Genomic DNA, 23790 nt, shown 5'->3' with positions numbered 1-23790 from the left:
CTCCCAGTCAGATGCCCGCTGGTCAGATCCCTCCCAGTCAGATCCCCGGTAGTCAGATCCCTCCTAGTCAGATCCCTCCCAGTCAGATCCCTCCCAGTCAGATGCCCGCTAGTCAGATCCCTCCTAGTCAGATCCCTCCCAGTCAGATCCCTCCCAGTCAGATCCCTCCTAGTCAGATCTTTGCTAGTTAGATCTTTGCTAGTCAGATCCCTCCTAGTCAGATCCCTCCCAGTCAGATCCCTCCCAGTCAGATGCCCGCTAGTCAGATCCCTCCTAGTCAGATCCCTCCCAGTCAGATCCCTCCCAGTCAGATCCCTCCTAGTCAGATCTTTGCTAGTTAGATCCCTCCCAGTCAGAATTAATTGGCGAGCGTCTCTTGTTTTTTCTCTCTCTGTGTTCTGAACGGTTCTGAGAACTGGTTGAGTTCGGGTTTCATCGCCCTCAGAAGGCCAGGGAGATGACGACTCCTGTTTCACCCAGAAAAAAGGAACCCGGGTCCCAAATGGTTTCCATCGAAACGAGATGCCAGTCAAACTCCCAGAAAGCTCTCTGATATCAGAGGAAAATAATGTGTTTCCTGGTAGGTAGGCCATGCCAAGTGAGACGCACATGATTGCAATTTTCCCCTTTGACCACCATATAATACGATACATCGCTTGCTCTCTCTCTCTCACTCTCTGTTTCTCTCTGTCTCTCTGTCTCTTTCTTCTCTCTCTCTCTCTCTCGCTCGCTCTGTTTCTCTCTGTCTCTCTGTCTCTTTTCTCTCTCTCTCTCTCTCTCTCTCTCTCTCTCTCTCTCTCTCTTTTTTTTATTTTTTCTTTCTCTCCTCTGGTAAATATGGCTGCCGTCCATGGAGTTACTGTAATAATATTTGCCATCTGATGTGTGCTTGAAAAGTGATGAATATGGTTTCATTGCTGCGGATAGTTACCTCTTTCCCCTCCCCTCCCCTCCCCTCCCCTCCCCTCCCCTCCCCTCCCCTCCCCTCTCTCTATATTGAACTTGAATTTCAACATGTTGCCCCCCCCCCCTTGTTGCATGTTCATATGTAAAACAACAGTGCCTGTGATGTGTGCTGGGCCTGGGTGGTCTGTGTTACTATGTAGACCTATTTAACTCCTATTGGGGTTGACTGCTTTAAGACAGCAGTGATTCTTTTCCCAAATGTTGTGGGTGGACATTTGGTTGTGTTAAAATATAGAAAATTAACCACTCAGGTACATGTTATCCCTGTTTATTCTAGACTGATATTTTGCGTCTCTTTTAACTATACTTTCAACAACTCAATTTAATTGAGACATAAAAGCTACATGTTTTTAGTTTTATTTAACTAACCAAGGCAATATGATTGAACAGATTCATAAACAGTCATAATATATCATAGTCACACTCAATTTAAAGAAACATTTTAGATCATTGTCACATCTATCTTTACAGCTGGTTGAAATGAAATTTGAGGGCCCCAAGATGTCCTTTTTGGCTGAATCATGATCTGCAGTACTTATACTGACCAGTAGGGAGCACTCTAAGTACATATACCTGACCACCTCTGTCATCTTCAAACTAACACTGAAACATCTTCTTTAGTAAATTACATTGAATTGAAGTAGAATTTATTTAAAATATAAGTATATTATCATGAGACCAACGTTTTTTCGATATGATGATTTAATTATAATTTCCCTTAGATAATTACAGTATTCAATGTGTGCTTGTTTAATCATGATTTATTTTTTCTCCACAAGATTTTGTTTTCCTCAGTATATGCATTACTTTGTTTTTTCAGTCTTCTTTGCCATCATTATAGGCTCATCATTTTCTCTCTTCTCTAACTATAATCTCACACATTAAGACATGGTAACACACTCTCAACGTATGGCACAACTCCCGCAACTGACTCATTGGAGATTATACCATCCAATCTACTCTATACCTCAAACAGATAATACCATCCAATCTACTCTATACCTCAAACAGATAATACCATCCAATCTACTTTATACCTCAAACAGATAATACCATCCAATCTACTCTATACCTCAAACAGATAATACCTTCCAATCTACTCTATACCTCAAACAGATAATACCATCCAATCTACTCTATACCTCAAAAAGATAATACCATCCAATCTACTTTATACCTCAAACAGATAATACCATCCAATCTACTCTATACCTCAAACAGATAATACCATCCAATCTACTCTATACCTCAAACCTATAATACCATCCAATCTACTTTATACCTCAAACAGATAATACCATCCAATCTACTCTATACCTCAAACCTATTATACCATCCAATCTACTCTATACCTCAAACAGATAATACCATCCAATCTACTCTATACCTCAAACAGATAATACCATCCAATCTACTTTATACCTCAAACAGATAATACCATCCAATCTACTTTATACCTCAAACAGATAATACCATCCAATCTACTCTATACCTCAAACCTATTATACCATCCAAGCTACTCTAAACCTCAAACAGATCAGAGGTAGGACCAATATCCCTGAAATGACACATTCTGCATTTAAGCTCCTTCTTCAAACAGAGACGTGTTGAAAAGTGAGTTGGACTCATGACTTTGGTTGACTGGCTGGATGTGACAGGAGCGAGGCTTGGAAAGTTTGATGTCATGAGTTTTACTCATGTGCTGTGGCCGCTCGCCGCCTGCCTGGGAGCATGGCGAGGCGTGGCATGATGGCTCTGTAAAGATGTGGTTCTGGGAAGCTGCCAGGTCCACTGGCACAACAGGCGTAGCTTCAGCCCACAGAAAGAATCCCAGACCCAAGCTAGATCCAGGAGCAGGCTGGGGCCTAGCGTTGCATAGTGGAGGGTTATTACTGAAACTCTCCCCCTTCACAGTAGCCACTGAGGGGTCAGTGTGTAGAGGAAGAGGGAAGGGAAGGGCTGACAAATGAATGGAAGTCATCCTGGTTATTAGGCTGTGAGTTGTTAGAATGTATGCAGGATTGGCTGTTTAGTGAATAAGAGTGTGTTTCTCTGTGTGTTACTGTTTAAACGATGACCCATATTGTTAGATAGTGTGGATAAATGTTGTTCTTAATTTACTGTGATACAAGTATCGTGGGATAAGCATGATTCATGAATTATGTTTAATTATATTTGTCTCCGTTTTTGGTCAAACCAAACCACCAACATGTTCTCTCCTAGCATCTAGCTTAGTGTATAAACTTACAGTATGATACAGTGTACAGAATATTTGAGTTGTTTTACCACTTCCAATAAACATTTACTTTCGAGACAGAGAGGCAGTACAGCTAGTCTAGAGACACTTCACTGTAGACACTGCTGGAGACACTACACTTTTCTGGCTCTTCCTTGAAGACCCTTAATTATGGTATAGTGTCTAGTCTGCCCGTAAGACATAATCATTGTTCATCAGTACATTGAAAAGAGGCAGATCCTCATCACCTTACAGATGATATGGTAGAAAAAATAAATGCAAGAGGATCATACTTATTACAACATGTTTGAGTTTGACTACTGGAACACATTATTGGCTGTAGTTATCGTGTTATAGAATTTGGATATTTTTTTATTATTTTTTTTTCAGTAGCCCTACACACCATTATCCAAGTGTTAACATTTGTATTAATTCAAATCAACGTCTGTAATTTTAAATGTTTTATTTATTCACATCACTATTGAAAAATAATACGATATTGTAAACATGATGAATAATAATTATTGAATGTCTTTGACAGCATTCAAATTGCATGTCTCTTCACTTTGTTTAGAAGCTCTGTCCAATCTGACAAGAGAAATTCTGACCAGAATTTCCTGAAACGTTACCAGGGAGGCCGAGAATGTTATCTGTGGTCAAAGTGGATCTTTGTTAGCTTTATCTCCTTCTCACTGACTATTTCCAGACCCCAGATAGAGAGGTAGATCTCACGGGAGAAGGCAGGTTTCCTCAGCACAGCCAGCCACAGACTCATACATAGCACCGTGGTATAAAGGGGACAGACGATCGATCGGTCCATGAGTATGTCCCAAATGGCAGCCTATTCCCTACACAGTCCACTACTTTTGTTGTCCGGCTTCCATGGGTTGCAATAGTGCAACGGCCCAAAGGGCTCTGGTCAAAAGTAGTGCACTATATAGGGAACTGGGTGTCATTTGGGACTGGGACCATTTGTCATAATGATGACAAATGACTGTTTTGCAACCCATGGAGGCTGGACAACAAAATCCCTGAGTGTCTTTCTATTACATAGCCAGAGGAATGCACTTTCACGGAGTTAGATGCCACAGAGCAGTAGAACAGGGATTTTTAACAAGTTAACTAAAGCACTGCCACCCACCCATTGTGTGATAAGGAAGGATTTACAGATAGAGCAGGTAGTGTATAGTTTACTTCACAGCTTGCCTTTTATGTAGGATGATGGTGCTCCTCAGAGTGTATACACACACAAACACACACACACACCTTATGTTCTTCTATCCTCGTGGGGACCTAAAATTAATTTCAATGAAAAATCCTATTTTCCCTAATCCCTAAAATGAACCCTGATTCTAACCCCTAAGATTGAAATAGCCTTTACTCCCCTCATCTCCTCACGGGGATGTGGGAAATGGGAGAAATTTCCTTGTTTTACTATCCTTGTGGGGACTTTTGGGGATAGAAGAACAAGACCACACAGACACACACACACACTCAACCATGTTGTGAGCTTCCTGTGTCATGTGTAGGATTACATTGTCGGAGTTTGTAGGAGTACAAAACAGAGCAAAAGCAAAAATCTACATTTCAGAATTGACTGGAAATGGTAGCACTATTGTGTCCACTAACAGGTAAAAAAGGTATTGTTGATAACTGACGCTCTCTATCTCTCTTCAGAGATTGTTTACTCCACCCACAGAGTTCACATTGGCTGTTGTACTTCCCCTACTGTAACAGGCCCCAGGTGAGATCATTTGTAATATTTGACAGTTGAATGTGGTGTGATGTCTGAGCTGCGTCCCAAATGGCACCCTATTCTCTATATAGTGCTATGGGCTGTGGTCAAAAGTAGAGCAGATAGAGATTAGGGAATAGGGTGCCATTTAATATCATGCAGTATGAGGATAGTGTGATATCAGGCAGTATGAGGATAGTGTGGTATGAGGATAGTGTGATATCAGGCAGTATGAGGATAGTGTTATATCAGGCACTATGAGGATAGTGTGGTATGAGGATAGTGTGATATCAGACAGTATGAGGATAGTGTGATATCAGGCAGGCGTTTGTCTCAGTCAGAACAGAGCAGAACATAACAGAGCAGAACAGGAAAATAACAGAGCAGAACAGGACAGAACAGAGCAAAACAGAGCAGAGCAGAACATGAAAATAACAGAACAGAGCAGAACAGGAAAATAACAGAACAGAACAGAGCAAAACAGAGCAGAACATAGCAGAACAGGAAAATAACAGAGCAGAACAGGAAATTAACAGAACAGAGCAGAACAGGACAGAACGGGGTGTCGTGCCAGGGCCACATTAGAGGAGTCTTTCAAGTTCTCGTCACCTCCTCCTACTCATCAGTGCAGAGTCTGTGTTGTGGTCTACAGGCTGCTCAACACCCAACTTCTGAGGAGAACCCCCCTCTTTACAGTGTGTGTGTGTGTGTGTGTGTGTGTGTGTGTGTGTGTGTGTGTGTGCCTGTGTGTGTGCGTGTGCGTGTGTGTGTGTGTGTGTTCGCTCTCATTTAAAGGGTTATTCCCAGTGCGTAGGATGCTGCAACTCTTGCCCCTTGAAAGTGCCCCGGACCTCCTCCTCCTCTCCTCTCCTCCCCTCCTCTCCTCCTCTCCTCCTATCCTCCTCCTCCTCTCCTCCTATCCTCCTCTCCTCCTATCCTCCTCCTATCCTCCTCCTCCTCTCCTCCTCTCTTCCTATCTTCCTCTCCTCTCCTCTCCTTCTCTCCTCCTCTCTTCCTCTCCTCCTCCTCTCCTTCTCTCCTCCTATCTTCCTCTCCTCCTCTCCTCCGCTCCTCCTATCCTCCTCCTCCTCTCTTCCTATCTTCCTCTCCTCCTATCCTCCTCTCCTCCTATCCTCCTCCTATCCTCCTCCTATCCTCCTCCTCCTCTCCTCCTCTCTTCCTATTTTCCTCTCCTCCTCCTCTCCTCTCCTTCTCTCCTCCTCTCTTCCTCTCCTCCTCTCCTCTTCCTCTCCTCTCCTCCTATCTTCCTCTCCTCCTCTCCTCCTATCCTCCTCCTCCTCTCTTCCTATCTTCCTCTCCTCCTCCTCTCCTCCTCTCCTCATCTCCTCCTCTCCTCCTATCCTCCTCTCCTCCTCTCCTCATATCCTCCTCCTATCCTCCTCCTCCTCTCCTCCTCTCTTCCTATCTTCCTCTCCTCCTCCTCTCCTCTCCTTCTCTCCTCCTCTCTTCCTCTCCTCCTCTCCTCCTCCTCTCCTCTCCGCCTATCTTCCTCTCCTCCTCTCCTCCTCCTCTCCTCTCCTTCTCTCCTCCTCTCTTCCTCTCCTCCTCTCCTCCTCCTCTCCTCTCCTCCTATCTTCCTCTCCTCCTCTCTTCCTCTCCTCCTATCCTACTCTCCTCCTCTCATCCTCTCCTCCTCCTCTCCTCCTCTCTTCCTCTCCTCTCTTCCTATCTTCCTCTTCTCCTCCACTCCTCCCTTCCTCCCCTAATCTCTTATATGTCCTCATTCCCAACTTTTTTCAAAACTCCTCTCTTGTCAGAGATGACGGTGTGTGTGTGTGTGTTCGCTCTCATTTAAAGGGTTATTCCCAGTGCGTAGGATGCTGCAACTCTTGCCCCTTGAAAGTGCCCCGGACCTCCTCCTCCTCTCCTCCCCTCCTCTCCTCCCCGCCTCTCCTCCTCTCCTCCTCCTCCTCTCCTCTCCTCCTCCCCTCCTCTCCTCCTATCCTCCTCTCCTTCTATCTTCCTCTTCTCCTCCCTTCCTCCCCTACTCTCTTATATGTTCTCATTACCAACTTTTTGCAAAACTCCTCTCTTGTCAGAGATGACGGGAATGTGTGTGTGTGTGTGCGCGTGTATGTGAATGTGTGTGTGTGTGTGCGCGTGTATGTGACTATGTGTTTGTGTGACTCAGTATGATAGTGTAATAATCTCTAGGGCCCCAGCAGCTTGGCCCAATAAACCAGTGGATGAAAGAGCCTGGTGTCATCCTACTGCTGTCTAACGCCTGTCCTGTGTGTGTTACTTTATGTGTGTGTGTTACTTTATGTGTGTGTGTTACTTTATGTGTGTGTGTTACTTTATGTGTGTGTGTGTTACTTTATGTGTGTGTGTGTGTTACTTTATGTGTGTTACTTTATGTGTGTGTGTGTGTGTGTGTTACTTTATGTGTGTGTGTGTGTGTGTGTGCTACTTTATGCGTGTGTTGTGTTACTTTATGTGTGTGTGTGTGTTACTTTATGCGTGTGTGTGTGTGTGTGTGTTACTTTATGTGTGTGTGTGTGTGTGTGTGTGTGTGTGTTACTTTATGTGTGTATGTGTGTGTGTGTGTTACTTTATGTGTGTGTGTTACATTGTGTGTGTGTGTGTTACTTTGTGTGTGTGTGTGTGTGTTACTCTATGTGTGTGTGTGTTAATTTGTGTGTGTATGTGTGTGTTTGTGTGTGTTACTTTATGTGTGTGTGTGTTACTTTATGTGTGTGTGTGTGTGTGTGTGTGTGTTACTTTAGGTGTGTATGTGTGTTACTTTATGTGTGTGTGTGTGTGTGTGTGTGTGTGTGTGTGTGTGTGTGTGTGTGTGTGTGTGTGTGTGTGTGTGTGTGTGTGTGTGTGTGTGTGTGTGTTACTTTGTGTGTGTGTGTGTGTGTGTGTGTGTGTGTATGTGTGTGTGTGTGTGTGTGTGTGTGTGTGTTACTTTATGTGTGTGTGTGTGCGTGTGTGTGTTACTTTATGTGTGTGTTACCTATGTGTGTTTCTCTGTGTGTGTGTGTGTGTGTGTGTGTTACTCTATGTGTGTGAGTGTTACTTTATGTGTGTGTGTTTTACTTTATGTGTGTGTGTGTGTTACTGTATGTGTGTGTGTGTGTTTGTTACTTTATGTGTGTGTTACTTTATGTGTGTGTTTGTGTGTTACGGTATGTGTGTGTGTGTTACTTTATGTGTGTGTGTGTGTGTGTGTGTGTGTGTGTGTGTGTGTGTGTGTGTGTGTGTGTGTGTGTGTGTGTGTGTGTGTGTGTGTGTTGTGTGTGTGTGTGTGTGTGTGTGTGTGTGTGTGTGTGTGTGTGTGTGTGTGTGTGTGTGTGTGTGTGTGTGTGTGTGTGTGTGTGTGTGTGTGTTACTTTATGTGTGTGTGTGTGCGTGTGTGTGTTACTTTATGTGTGTGTTACCTATGTGTGTTTCTCTGTGTGTGTGTGTGTGTGTGTGTGTTACTCTATGTGTGTGAGTGTTACTTTATGTGTGTGTGTTTTACTTTATGTGTGTGTGTGTGTTACTGTATGTGTGTGTGTGTGTTTGTTACTTTATGTGTGTGTTACTTTATGTGTGTGTTTGTGTGTTACGGTATGTGTGTGTGTGTTACTTTATGTGTGTGTGTGTGTGTGTGTGTGTGTGTGTGTGTGTGTGTGTGTGTGTGTGTGTGTGTGTGTGTGTGTGTGTGTGTGTGTGTGTGTGTGTGTGTGTGTGTGTGTGTGTGTGTGCGAATCAGACCTGGGTTCAAATACATGTGTGTTTCAGTATCTGGTGTTTCAAATACTTTTTATATGTATTTGAGTATTTTCAAAACAAGTACTCTTATTTGAGTATTTTAATGGTTATTTTGTAAAAAAAAAAAATGTATTTGAGAGTTTTTTTTAAATACCTGGGTTAAATTCATGGGAGTGTATTTGAGTAATTACAAATACATAAAAATATTAAACTGCTTGTCTTTTCAAATAAAATATTTTTGAATAGTTACTTTGAATGTATATGAAAGTAATTGAGATATTTGAAATAGTATTTGAACCCAGGTCTGTTGCTTGTGTGTGCCCTTATGTCTCTGTGTGTCACAGGATGCGCTAGGTGTCAACACTCCTCTGTCAGTGGCAGTACAGGCGCTGGCACGGCCTCTAACAACCTAACCTTCTAACACAGCACTGGACCCTCTCCAAGTCACACAGACAGGCAGGCAGGCCAACCCACCCCAGCCTTCATCTCCCCAGTGATGAGCGTGAGCTTGCACATTTCAGCATCATGCCAACACTTACTGGGTATTCAGAATAAAAGGGGATCTTTGATCTCTTCTAGTTACCAGTTGGAATATATTCTTAGGCTTGCCAAATGGCACCCTATTCCCTATGTAGTGCACTACTTTTGACCTGAGCCCTATGGGTCCTGATCAAAAGTAGTGCACTACACAGGGAATAGGGTGCCATTTGGGACGAATTCGAAAACATCTAATGCTGTGAAACCCAGTGGTATGGTTATGCACTGTGGTAGCTGTATCTCTCACTACAGCACAACATGGGTCGCATCTAACTACTGTGGTAGCTGTATCTCTCACTACAATACAACATGGGTCGTATCTATCTACTGTGGTAGCTGTATCTCTCACTACAATACAACATGGGTCGTATCTATCTACTGTGGTAGCTGTATCTCTCACTACAGCACAACATGGGTCGCATCTAACTACTGTGGTAGCTGTATCTCTCACTACAGCACAACATGGGTCGCATCTAACTACTGTGGTAGCTGTATCTCTCACTACAGCACAACATGGGTCGCATCTAACTACTGTGGTAGCTGTATCTCTCACTACAGCACAACATGGGTCGTATCTATCTACTGTGGTAGCTGTATCTCTCACTACAATACAACATGGGTCGTATCTATCTAATGTGGTAGCTGTATCTCTCACTACAGCACAACATGGGTCGTATCTAACTATTGTGGTAGCTGTATCTCTCACTACAGCACAACATGGGTCGTATCTATCTACTGTGGTAGCTGTATCTCTCACTACAATACAACATGGGTCGTATCTGTCCCGGCCAATCCTGATGTCCTTGCCGTGTCCGAATCCTGGCTTAGGAAGGCCACCAAAAATTCTGAGATTTCCATACCCAACTATAACACTTTCCGTCAAGATAGAACTGCCAAAGGGGGAGGAGTTGCAATCTACTGCAGAGATAGCCTGCAAAGTTCTGTCATACTTTCCAGGTCTATGCCCAAACAGTTCGAACTTCTAATTTTAAAAATGAATCTCTCCAGAAATAAGTCTCTCACTGTTGCCGCCTGCTACCGACCCCCCTCAGCTCCCAGCTGTGCCCTGGACACCATCTGTGAATTGATCGCTCCCCATCTAGCTTCAGAGTTTGTTCTGTTAGGTGACCTAAACTGGGATATGCTTAACACCCCGGCAGTCCTACAATCCAAGCTTGATGCCCTCAATCTCACACAAATCATCAAGGAACCCACCAGGTACAACCCTAAATCCGTAAACATGGGCACCCTAATAGACATTATCCTGACCAACCTGCCCTCCAAATACACCTCTGCTGTCTTCAATCAAGATCTCAGCGATCACTGCCTCATTGCCTGTATCCGCCACGGGTCCGCGGTCAAACGACCACCCCTCATCACTGTCAAACGCTCCCTAAAACACTTCTGCGAGCAGGCCTTTCTAATCGACCTGGCCCGGGTACCCTGGAAGGATATTGACCTCATCCCGTCAGTTGAGGATGCCTGGTCATTCTTTAAATGTTACTTCCTCACCATATTAGACAAGCATGCTCCGTTCAAAAAATGCAGAACCAAGAACAGATATAGCCCTTGGTTCACTCCAGACCTGACTGCCCTCGACCAGCACAAAAACATCCTGTGGCGAACTGCAATAGCATCGAAGAGCCCCCGCGATATGCAACTGTTCAGGGAAGTCAGGAACCAATACACGCAGTCAGTCAGGAAAGCAAAGGCCAGCTTTTTCAAGCAGAAATTCGCATCCTGTAGCTCTAACTCCAAAAAGTTCTGGGATACTGTAAAGTCCATGGAGAACAAGAGCACCTCCTCCCAGCTGCCCACTGCACTGAGGCTAGGTAACACGGTCACCACCGATAAATCCGTGATAATCGAAGACTTCAACAAGCATTTCTCAATGGCTGGCCATGCCTTCCTCCTGGCGACTCCAACCTTGGCCAACAGCCCCGCCCCCCCCGCTGCTACTCGCCCAAGCCTCCCCAGCTTCTCCTTTACCCAAATCCAGATAGCAGATGTTCTGAAAGAGCTGGAAAACCTGGACCCATACAAATCAGCTGGGCTTGACAATCTGGACCCCCTATTTCTGAAACTGTCCGCCGCCATTGTCGCACCCCCTATTACCAGCCTGTTCAACCTCTCCTTCGTATCATCTGAGATCCCCAAGGATTGGAAAGCTGCCGCGGTCATCCCCCTCTTCAAAGGGGGAGACACCCTGGACCCAAACTGTTACAGACCTATATCCATCCTGCCCTGCCTATCTAAGGTCTTCGAAAGCCAAGTCAACAAACAGATCACTGACCATCTCGAATCCCACCGTACCTTCTCCGCTGTGCAATCCGGTTTCCGAGCCGGTCACGGGTGCACCTCAGCCACGCTCAAGGTACTAAACGATATCATAACCGCCATCGATAAAAGACATTACTGTGCAGCCGTCTTCATCGACCTGGCCAAGGCTTTCGACTCTGTCAATCACCATATTCTTATCGGCAGACTCAGTAGCCTCGGTTTTTCTAATGACTGCCTTGCCTGGTTCACCAACTACTTTGCAGACAGAGTTCAGTGTGTCAAATCGGAGGGCATGTTGTCCGGTCCTCTGGCAGTCTCTATGGGGGTACCACAGGGTTCAATTCTCGGGCCGACTCTTTTCTCTGTATACATCAATGATGTTGCTCTTGCTGCGGGCGATTCCCTGATCCACCTCTACGCAGACGACACCATTCTATATACTTCCGGCCCTTCCTTGGACACTGTGCTATCTAACCTCCAAACGAGCTTCAATGCCATACAACACTCCTTCCGTGGCCTCCAACTGCTCTTAAACGCTAGTAAAACCAAATGCATGCTTTTCAACCGTTCGCTGCCTGCACCCGCACGCCCGACTAGCATCACCACCCTGGACGGTTCCGACCTAGAATATGTGGACATCTATAAGTACCTAGGTGTCTGGCTAGACTGCAAACTCTCCTTCCAGACTCATATCAAACATCTCCAATCCAAAATCAAATCAAGAATCGGCTTTCTATTCCGCAACAAAGCCTCCTTCACTCACGCCGCCAAACTTACCCTAGTAAAACTGACTATCCTACCGATCCTCGACTTCGGCGATGTCATCTACAAAATAGCTTCCAACACTCTACTCAGCAAACTGGATGCAGTTTATCACAGTGCCATTCGTTTTGTTACTAAAGCACCTTATACGACCCACCACTGCGACCTGTATGCCCTAGTCGGCTGGCCCTCGCTACATGTTCGTCGTCAGACCCACTGGCTCCAGGTCATCTACAAGGCTATGCTAGGTAAAGTGCCGCCTTATCTCAGTTCACTGGTCACGATGGCTACACCCACCCGCAGCACGCGCTCCAGCAGGTGTATCTCACTGATCATCCCTAAAGCTAAAACCTCATTTGGACGCCTTTCCTTCCAGTTCTCTGCTGCCTGCGACTGGAACGAATTGCAAAAATCTCTGAAGTTGGAGACTTTTATCTCCCTCAACAACTTTAAAAATCTGCTATCCGAGCAGCTAACCGATCGCTGCAGCTGTACATAGTCCATCTGTAAACTACCCACCCAATTTACCTACCTCACCCCCCATACTGCTTTTATTTATTTACTTTTCTGCTCTTTTGCACACCAGTATCTCTTCTTGCACATGATCATCTGATGATTTATCACTCCAGTGTTAATCTGCTAAATTGTAATTATTCGATTTATAGCCTACCTCATGCCTTTTGCACACATTGTATATAGATTCTCTTTTTTTTCTACCATGTTATTGACTTGTTTATTGTTTACTCCATGTGTAACTCTGTGTTGTCTGTTCACACTGCTATGCTTTATCTTGGCCAGGTCGCAGTTGCAAATGAGAACTTGTTCTCAACTAGCCTACCTGGTTAAATAAAGGTGAAATTAAAATAAAAAAAATTTAAAAATCTATCTACTGTGGTAGCTGTATCTCTCACTACAGCACAACATGGGCTGTATCTAACTACTGTGGTAGCTGTATCTCTCACTACAGCACAACATGGGCCGTATCTAACTACTGTGGTAGCTGTATCTCTCACTACAGCACAACATGGGCTGTATCTAACTACTGTGGTAGCTGTATCTCTCACTACAGCACAACATGGGCCGTATCTAACTACTGTGGTAGCTGTATCTCTCACTACAGCACAACATGGGTCGTATCTATCTACTGTGGTAGCTGTATCTCTCACTAAAATACAACATGGGCCGTATCTAACTACTGTGGTAGCTGTATCTCTCACTACAGCACAACATGGGCTGTATCTAACTACTGTGGTAGCTGTATCTCTCACTACAGCACAACATGGGCTGTATCTAACTACTGTGGTAGCTGTATCTCTCACTACAGCACAACATGGGCCGTATCTAACTACTGTGGTAGCTGTATCTCTCACTACAGCACAACATTGGTCGTATCTAACTACTGTGGTAGCTGTATCTCTCACTACAGCACAACATGGGTCGTATCTAACTACTGTGGTAGCTGTATCTCTCACTACAGCACAACATGGGCCGTATCTAACTACTGTGGTAGCTGTATCTCTCACTACAGCACAACATGGGTCGTATCTATCTACTGTGGTAGCTGTATCTCTCACTACAGCACAACATGGGCCGTATCTAACTACTGTGGTAGCTGTATCTCTCACTACAGCACAACATGGGCCGTATCTAACTACTGTGGTAGCTGTATCTCTCACTACAGCACAACATGGGTCATATCTAACTACTGTGGTAGCTGTATCTCTCACTACAGCACAACATGGGTCGTATCTAACTACTGTGGTAGCTGTATCTCTCACTACAGCACAACATGGGTCATATCTAACTACTGTGGTAGCTGTATCTCTCACTACAGCACAACATGGGCCGTATCTAACTACTGTGGTAGCTGTATCTCTCACTACAGCACAACATGGGCTGTATCTAACTACTGTGGTAGCTGTATCTCTCACTACAGCACAACATGGGTCGTATCTAACTACTGTGGTAGCTGTATCTCTCACTACAGCACAACATGGGCTGTATCTAACTACTGTGGTAGCTGTATCTCTCACTACAGCACAACATGGGTCGTATCTAACTACTGTGGTAGCTGTATCTCTCACTACAGCACAACATGGGCTGTATCTAACTACTGTGGTAGCTGTATCTCTCACTACAGCACAACATGGGCCGTATCTAACTACTGTGGTAGCTGTCTCTGACTTTCCTTATTATCTTTATAGTAATGCTCTCCACATGTGGTGGGTATATCTTAACCGTCCAGCCAATCACAGTGTAATACACTAAGCCCTCCACAGAGAGTCCCGCTCCTAAGATCCTTATAGTGCCATTGAATTACTGTTTATTTTCTCTGCCTTCATAATGGATTGGCCAATTTCAGTTCATCTGAGATAATTCACTGTAGAGGTATCCACATAATGACTAACAATGCTTCTGACCGGCTGGCTCAGGCCTTTTCACTCCCCAGCATATGATTAAGCTGGTAATTAGCCTGTAGCGCGCATGCTAATCTAAATAGTAAATACTCCACGGCTGGGGGGGGAGAGAGTGGCGTGTCTATGTCTTAGGACTCGGAAGGACCCCTTCTCTGTCAGAGTTAAGCTGAGTGTTCTAACCGCTTATAGGCGTCTATGGAGATGCCTGTTTGTCTATGTGCCGCTGTGCTGGGCTGAATTGACTGGGCCAGCGTGAGGAAGGAAGCCGAGTTTCATCAAGCCAGCCCCCAGGTACCAGTGGCTTGGTGGATCCTGGTTAATGTGTGTTCCCGCAGTGCAGAGCAGTATTAAGCACCAGGTGGAACAGGAAAACATTCCATGACTGGGTTGAGAGAGAGGGAGAGAGAGAGAGAGGGACAGACCTTTGACCATAGTATCTCCGGTACCGTGCCTTCATATGGGAAGATGTATTCAGTCGTTAAGTAACCAACCCAAAGCCTCATGTCACATGGCTATGAATCACTGAAGCTTGCTCCAGTCTCTGTGGTCAACTTTTGTCGGTCGGACCGCTCTACGTTATGGTCGCACAGCTCTGCACGGTCCTCCCATGACCACACATTCTGACCACGGTCCTGGTTATCTATGGTCAGGTTGTGCATAGGTTTAGGTTGGGAGCAACCCCCTTTCCTCTCCTCACAGCAGACCCCAGCGATGTTGGCCACGCAGTCTCTGTCCCTTTCCCTGTTCCTCTCCATTCTCCATCCTAACCCCAAAGGGACAACACCCAGTCCTGTCTCCCTCCCTCTCATTGAGGGTGCTGTGGTGGTGGGACACCAAAGAGAAGCATCCCCCTCTCCACCAAACTCAGGGGGGGAAATGGATGACAGGGAGAGAGAGGAAGAGAGAGAGAGATTGAGAGAGAGAGAGAGAGAGAGGAGCCGCCTGTGAGTTTGTCGGTTGGTGGCGGTCTGTCCTGGCTGTCCTCTGTGACACAGTGGCGGACTGACTCGTTGGCTTGGCTGACTGACTGCTTGGCTGGCTGACTGACTGGTTGGCTTGGCTGACTGACTGCTTGGCTGTCTGACTGATTGCCTGGCTGGCTGCCTGTCTAGGCCTGTCTCCCTGGCCTCTCCGCTCCGGTCCCTGCTGGTTAGATGCTGTCTGACTCCGAGCAACACTTCCATTCAGCTGGAAACCACGCTGTTGGACCGAACCCATTACATCAGTGGTCCATCCTCATCCTTCATCCTCACACTGAAGTATTTTCTCTTGGGAGCCAACCACTGTGGCTGCGTCTCAAATAGCATCCTATTCCCTATATCCTGGTCAGAAGTAGTACACTATAAGGAATAGTGTACCATTTGAGACACTCTGTAGAGAGGATATGGTGGAGGATGGACTATTGGGCCTATGAAAGGAAGCATGGTGACTTCAGGTGAGAGAGTTGAACGGACTATTAGGCCTATGGAAGGAAGCATGGTGACTTCAGGTTAGAGAGTTGAACAGACTATTAGGCCTATGGAAGGAAGCATGGTGACTTCAGGTTAGAGTTGAACGGACTATTAGGCCTATGGAAGGAAACATGGTGACTTCAGGTTAGAGAGTTGAACGGACTATTAGGCCTATGGAAGGAAGCATGGTGACTTCAGGTTAGAGTTGAACGGACTATTAGGCCTATGGAAGGAAACATGGTGACTTCAGGTGAGAGAGTTGAACGGACTATTAGGCCTATGAAAGGAAACATGGCGACTTCAGGTTAGAGAGTTGAACGGACTATTAGGCTTATGGAAGGAAGCATGGTGACTTCAGGTGAGAGAGTTGAACGGACTATTAGGCCTATGGAAGGAAACATGGTGACTTCAGGTGAGAGAGTTGAACGGACTATTAGGCCTATGAAAGGAAACATGGTGACTTCAGGTGAGAGAGTTGAACAGACTATTAGGCCTATGGAAGGAAGCATGGTGACTTCAGGTTAGAGAGTTGAACGGACTATTAGGCCTATGAAAGGAAGCATGGTGACTTCAGGTTAGAGAGTTGAATGGACTATTAGGCCTATGGAAGGAAGCATGGTGACTTCAGGTTAGAGAGTTGAATGGACTATTAGGCCTATGGAAGGAAGCATGGTGACTTCAGGTTAGAGTTGAACGGACTATTAGGCCTATGGAAGGAAGCATGGTGACTTCAGGTTAGAGAGTTGAATGGACTATTAGGCCTATGGAAGGAAGCATGGTGACTTCAGGTTAGAGTTGAACGGAATATTAGGCCTATGGAAGGAAACATGGTGACTTCAGATTAGAGAGTTGAACGGACTATTAGGCCTATGGAAGGAAACATGGTGACTTCAGGTTAGAGAGTTGAACGGACTATTAGGCCTATGAAAGGAAGCATGGTGACGTAAGGTTAGAGAGTTGAATGGACTATTAGGCCTATGAAAGGAAACATGGTGACTTCAGGTTAGAGAGTTGAACGGACTATTAGGCCTATGGAAGGAAGCATGGTGACTTCAGGTTAGAGTTGAATGGAATATTAGGCCTATGAAAGGAAACATGGTGATTTCAGGTTAGAGAGTTGAACGGACTATTAGGCCTATGAAAGGAAACATGGTGACTTCAGGTTAGAGAGTTGAACGGACTATTAGGCCTATGGAAGGAAGCATGGTGACTTCAGGTTAGAGTTGAACGGAATATTAGGTCTATGGAAGGAAACATGGTGACTTCAGGTTAGAGAGTTGAACGGACTATTAGGCCTATGGAAGGAAGCATGGTGACTTCAGGTTAGAGAGTTGAACGGACTATTAGGCCTATGGAAGGAAACATGGTGACTTCAGGTTAGAGTTGAACGGACTATTAGGCCTATGAAAGGAAACATGGTGACTTCAGGTTAGAGTTGAACAGACTATTGGGCCTATGGAAGGAAGCATGGTGACTTCAGGTTAGAGAGTTGAACGGACTATTAGGCCTATGGAAGGAAGCATGGTGACGTAAGGTTAGAGTTGAACGGAATATTAGGCCTATGGAAGGAAACATGGTGACTTCAGGTTAGAGAGTTGAACGGACTATTAGGCCTATGGAAGGAAGCATGGTGACTTCAGGTTGGAGAGTTGAATGGACTATTAGGCCTATGGAAGGAAGCATGGTGACTTCAGGTTAGAGAGTTGAACGGACTATTAGGCCTATGGAAGGAAACATGGTGACTTCAGGTTAGAGTTGAATGGAATATTAGGCCTATGGAAGGAAGCATGGTGACTTCAGGTTAGAGAGTTGAACGGACTATTAGGCCTATGGAAGGAAACATGGTGACTTCAGGTTAGAGTTGAATGGAATATTAGGCCTATGGAAGGAAGCATGGTGACTTCAGGTTAGAGAGTTGAACGGACTATTAGGCCTATGGAAGGAAACATGGTGACTTCAGGTTAGAGAGTTGAACGGACTATTAGGCCTATGGAAGGAAACATGGTGACTTCAGGTTAGAGTTGAACGGACTATTAGGCCTATGGAAGGAAGCATGGTGACTTCAGGTTGGAGAGTTGAATGGACTATTAGGCCTATGGAAGGAAGCATGGTGACTTCAGGTTATAGAGTTGAACGGACTATTAGGCCTATGGAAGGAAGCATGGTGACTTCAGGTTAGAGAGTTGAGCGGACTATTAGGCCTATGAAAGGAAACATGGTGACTTCAGGTTAGAGTTGAACGGACTATTGGGCCTATGGAAGGAAACATGGTGACGTCAGGTGAGAGAGTTGATCGGACTATTAGGCCTATGAAAGGAAACATGGTGACTTCAGGTTAGAGTTGAACGGACTATTAGGCCTATGGAAGGAAGCATGGTGACTTCAGGTTGGAGAGTTGAATGGACTATTAGGCCTATGGAAGGAAGCATGGTGACTTCAGGTTAGAGTTGAACGGACTATTAGGCCTATGGAAGGAAACATGGTGACTTCAGGTTAGAGAGTTGAACGGACTATTAGGCCTATGGAAGGAAGCATGGTGACTTCAGGTTAGAGTTGAATGGACTATTAGGCCTATGAAAGGAAGCATGGTGACTTCAGGTTAGAGTTGAACGGACTATTAGGCCTATGGAAGGAAGCATGGTGACTTCAGGTTAGAGTTGAACGGACTATTAGGCCTATGGAAGGAAACATGGTGACTTCAGGTTAGAGTTGAACGGACTATTAGGCCTATGAAAGGAAACATGGTGACTTCAGGTTAGAGTTGAACGGACTATTAGGCCTATGGAAGGAAGCATGGTGACTTCAGGTTAGAGTTGAACGGACTATTAGGCCTATGGAAGGAAGCATGGTGACTTCAGGTTAGAGTTGAACGGACTATTAGGCCTATGGAAGGAAACATGGTGACTTCAGGTTAGAGTTGAACGGACTATTAGGCCTATGGAAGGAAGCATGGTGACTTCAGGTTAGAGTTGAACGGACTATTAGGCCTATGGAAGGAAACATGGTGACTTCAGGTTAGAGAGTTGAACTATCAGTCCAATCCGTACATCTAGTACATGCTAACTCCAAAGAGTTTATAAGCCATATACTGCTTTGTTTCGAAGATGTAAGTCGCTCTGGATAAGAGCGTCTGCTAAATGACTTAAATGTAAATGTAATGATGAAGATGATAAACTTCTCTTGAATTTTCCATTATTCCCCTGGTAATCACATGTATCATATCTAATCTTTGATCTTGTTAATCAAGTTCATCAAATCTAGTCTTTGGCCTTTGTAATCACATTTATCATATCTAGTCTTTGGTCTTTGTAATCATATTTATCATATCTAGACTTTGGTCTTGGTAATCACATTTATCATATCTAGTCTTTGGTCTTTGTAATCATATTTATCATATCTAGACTTTGGTCTTTCTAATCACATGTATCATATCTAATCTTTGATGTTTGCAATCACATTTATCATATATTTATTATATCTAAACAAAACCAGTTGAGAAGGTTCAGAGCAGCTGAAAGGGCATGGTGATAATAGACAGAAGGTCTATATTCTCATATCAACAAGGCTCTTGAGCCAGTAATTTTAGGAGGCCTCAGGGCATACTCAAACTGTGTCATACACACACACAGACACTCACTCACCCCTGAAAACAAACGGCGCTGGTGTTGAGTTGAGAGTGTGAGACGTGACACGTCTGGCGGGATGGAATCACTTCCTCCTGTGAACTGGGCGCCCATTGTCACTGCGACCCCTACCCAGTTAACCTCCGACCAAGGGGTCAACATGACAACGAGCCCACTGAGGATTCGGGTGTGCGTGAGCGTGCAGAGAGTGTGTGTGTTTGCGCGTTCGCAGCCACAGGTGTCTGGTAGGGTGTCAAGTGGGCTTTTGGGGCCTCATTCTCACCATCTGTTTCCAGGGTGATGGGATGGGGGAGGGGTTACCAACACATGTCTGGAGGAAGGAGGGAGGGAGGGGAAGGGCGGTGGGCAGAGGGTGTGAATGGAGGGACCAAGCAGGCCGCAGGAAGACTGGCAGGTGCTTGTGGATGTTAGCCCCTCTTTTGCCCCCTTCACTGGGGGGGGAGTCGGGGTAATTGCGGGGTCGAGTTTAGGGTGGGGTTGTTGGATCTCAAGGTCAGAGGTTAGGACAGAGCCGAGGGCATGCACGCCACTCAGAGAGGCACCTTCTGTGTGTTAACTTACTTTCTGATGAGGCCTGTGTGTTAACTTCCTCTCTGATGAGGCCTGTGTGTTAACTTCCTCTCTGATGAGGCCTGTGTGTTAACTTCCTCTCTGATGGGGCCTGTGTGTTAACTTCGTCTCTGATGAGGCCTGTGTGTTAACTTTCTCTCTGATGAGGCCTGTCTGTTAACTTCGTCTCTGATGAGGCCTGTGTGTTAACTTCCTCTCTGATGAGGCCTGTGTGATAACTTCGTCTCTGATGAAGCCTGTGTGTTAACTTCCTCTCTGATGGGGCCTGTGTGTTAACTTCCTCTCTGATGAGGCCTGTGTGTTAACTTCCTCTCTGATGAGGCCTGTGTGTTAACTTCCTCTCTGATGAGGCCTGTGTGTTAACTTCCTCTCTGATGAGGCCTGTGAGATAACTTCGTCTCTGATGAAGCCTGTGTGTTAACTTCCTCTCTGATGGGGCCTGTGTGTTAACTTCCTCTCTGATGAGGCCTGTGTGTTAACTTCCTCTCTGATGAGGCCTGTGTGTTAACTTCCTCTCTGATGAGGCCTGTGTGTTAATTTCCCCTCTGTTGAGGCCTGTGTGTTAACTTCCTCTCTGATGAGACCTGTGTGTTAACATCCTCTCTGATGAGGCCTGTGTCTTAATTTCCTCTCTGATGAGGCCTGTGTGATAACTTCCTCTCTGATGAGGCCTGTGTGTTAACTTCCTCTCTGATGAGGCCTGTGTGTTAACTTCCTCTCTGATGAGGCCTGTGTGTTAACTTCCTCTCTGATGAGGCCTGTGTTTTAATGTCCTCTCTGATGAGGCCTGTGTGATGGGAGGGGAGTGGGCTTGGTCATGTTACTAATAATCATGTTGGGGGGAGTGGGCTTGGTCATGTTACTAATAATCATGTTGGGGGGAGTGGGCTTGGTCATGTTACTAATAATCATGTTGGGAGGGGAGTGGGCTTGGTCATGTTACTAATAATCATGTTGGGGGGAGTGGGCTTGGTCATGTTACTAATAATCATGTTGGGGGGAGTGGGCTTGGTCATGTTACTAATAATCATGTTGGGGGGACTGGGCTTGGTCATGTTACTAATAATCATGTTGGGAGGAGTGGGCTTGGTCATGTTACTAATAATCATGTTGGGGGGGGAGTGGGCTTGGTCATGTTACTAATAATCATGTTGGGAGGACTGGGCTTGGTCATGTTACTAATAATCATGTTGGGGGGAGTTGGCTTGGTCATGTTACTAATAATCATGTTGGGAGGGGAGTGGGCTTGGTCATGTTACTAATAATCATGTTGGGAGGAGTGGGCTTGGTCATGTTACTAATAATCATATTGGGGGGAGTGGGCTTGGTTATGTTACTAATAATCATGTTGGGGGGGGGAGTGGGCTTGGTCATGTTACTAATAATCATGTTGGGGGGAGTTGGCTTGGTCATGTTACTAATAATCATGTTGGGGGGAGTGGGCTTGGTCATGTTACTAATAATCATGTTGGGGGGAGTTGGCTTGGTCATGTTACTAATAATCATGTTGGGGGGAGTTGGCTTGGTCATGTTACTAATAATCATGTTGGGGGGAGTGGGCTTGGTCATGTTACTAATAATCATGTTGGGAGGGGAGTGGGCTTGGTCATGTTACTAATAATCATGTTGGGAGGGGAGTGGGCTTGGTCATGTTACTAATAATCATGTTGGGGGGAGTGGGCTTGGTCATGTTACTAATAATCATGTTGGGAGGGGAGTGGGCTTGGTCATGTTACTAATAATCATGTTGGGGGGAGTTGGCTTGGTCATGTTACTAATAATCATGTTGGGAGGGGAGTGGGCTTGGTCATGTTACTAATAATCATGTTGGGGGGAGTGGGCTTGGTCATGTTACTAATAATCATGTTGGGGGGAGTGGGCTTGGTCATGTTACTAATAATCATGTTGGGGGGAGTGGGCTTGGTCATGTTACTAATAATCATGTTGGGGGGAGTGGGCTTGGTCATGTTACTAATAATCATGTTGGGGGGAGTGGGCTTGGTCATGTTACTAATAATCATGTTGGGGGGAGTTGGCTTGGTCATGTTACTAATAATCATGTTGGGAGGACTGGGCTTGGTCATGTTACTAATAATCATGTTGGGGGGAGTGGGCTTGGTCATGTTACTAATAATCATGTTGGGGGGAGTGGGCTTGGTCATGTTACTAATAATCATGTTGGGAGGACTGGGCTTGGTCATGTTACTAATAATCATGTTGGGGGGAGTGGGCTTGGTCATGTTACTAATAATCATGTTGGGGGGAGTTGGCTTGGTCATGTTACTAATAATCATGTTGGGGGGAGTGGGCTTGGTCATGTTACTAATAATCATGTTGGGGGGAGTTGGCTTGGTCATGTTACTAATAATCATGTTGGGGGGAGTGGGCTTGGTCATGTTACTAATAATCATGTTGGGGGGGGGTGTGGGCTTGGGGATGTTACTAATAATCATGTTGGGAGGAGTGGGCTTGGTCATGTTACTAATAATCATGTTGGGAGGACTGGGCTTGGTCATGTTACTAATAATCATGTTGGGAGGACTGGGCTTGGTCATGTTACTAATAATCATGTTGGGGGGAGTTGGCTTGGTCATGTTACTAATAATCATGTTGGGGGGAGTTGGCTTGGTCATGTTACTAATAATCATGTTGGGGGGAGTTGGCTTGGTCATGTTACTAATAATCATGTTGGGAGGAGTTGGCTTGGTCATGTTACTAATAATCATGTTGGGGGGAGTGGGCTTGGTCATGTTACTAATAATCATGTTGGGGGGAGTTGGCTTGGTCATGTTACTAATAATCATGTTGGGGGGAGTGGGCTTGGGGATGTTACTAATAATCATGTTGGGGGGAGTTGGCTTGGTCATGTTACTAATAATCATGTTGGGGGGAGTTGGCTTGGTCATGTTACTAATAATCATGTTGGGGGGAGTTGGCTTGGTCATGTTACTAATAATCATGTTGGGGGGAGTGGGCTTGGTCGTGTTACTAATAATCATGTTGGGGGGAGTGGGCTTGGTCATGTTACTAATAATCATGTTGGGGGGAGTTGGCTTGGGGATGTTACTAATAATCATGTTGGGGGGAGTTGGCTTGGTCATCTTACTAATAATCATGTTGGGGGGAGTTGGCTTGGTCATGTTACTAATAATCATGTTGGGGAGAGTGGGCTTGGTCATGTTACTAATAATCATGTTGGGGGGAGTTGGCTTGGTCATGTTACTAATAATCATGTTGGGGGGTGTTGGCTTGGTCATGTTACTAATAATCATGTTGGGGGGGAGTGGGCTTGGTCATGTTACTAATAATCATGTTGGGGGGAGTGGGCTTGGTCATGTTACTAATAATCATGTTGGGGGGAGTTGGCTTGGTCATGTTACTAATAATCATGTTGGGGGGAGTTGGCTTGGTCATGTTACTAATAATCATGTTGGGGGGGAGTGGGCTTGGTCATGTTACTAATAATCATGTT

The 23790-nt window shown here is 45.3% G+C and overlaps 2 protein-coding genes across 5 annotated transcripts in view; both read left to right on the top strand.

The window, feature by feature from the left end:
* The window catches only part of LOC139559285 (cytoplasmic dynein 1 intermediate chain 1-like), a 148381-nt gene that overhangs the window by 38118 nt on the left and 86473 nt on the right, over positions 1-23790 (top strand). The gene's annotated exons all lie outside the window — the stretch shown is intronic.
* On the top strand, positions 15-9549 carry LOC139559289 (uncharacterized). The gene is made up of 2 exons (XM_071375152.1): positions 15-580; positions 4880-9549. Exon 2 carries the CDS (start codon positions 5753-5755, stop codon positions 6662-6664), a length of 912 nt encoding a protein of 303 aa, XP_071231253.1. The 5' UTR covers positions 15-580; positions 4880-5752; the 3' UTR covers positions 6665-9549.

This window comes from Salvelinus alpinus, chromosome 29, assembly GCF_045679555.1.
Source record: "Salvelinus alpinus chromosome 29, SLU_Salpinus.1, whole genome shotgun sequence".
NCBI lineage: Eukaryota > Metazoa > Chordata > Actinopteri > Salmoniformes > Salmonidae > Salvelinus > Salvelinus alpinus.
This window is presented reverse-complemented; position numbering and strand designations above follow the sequence as displayed.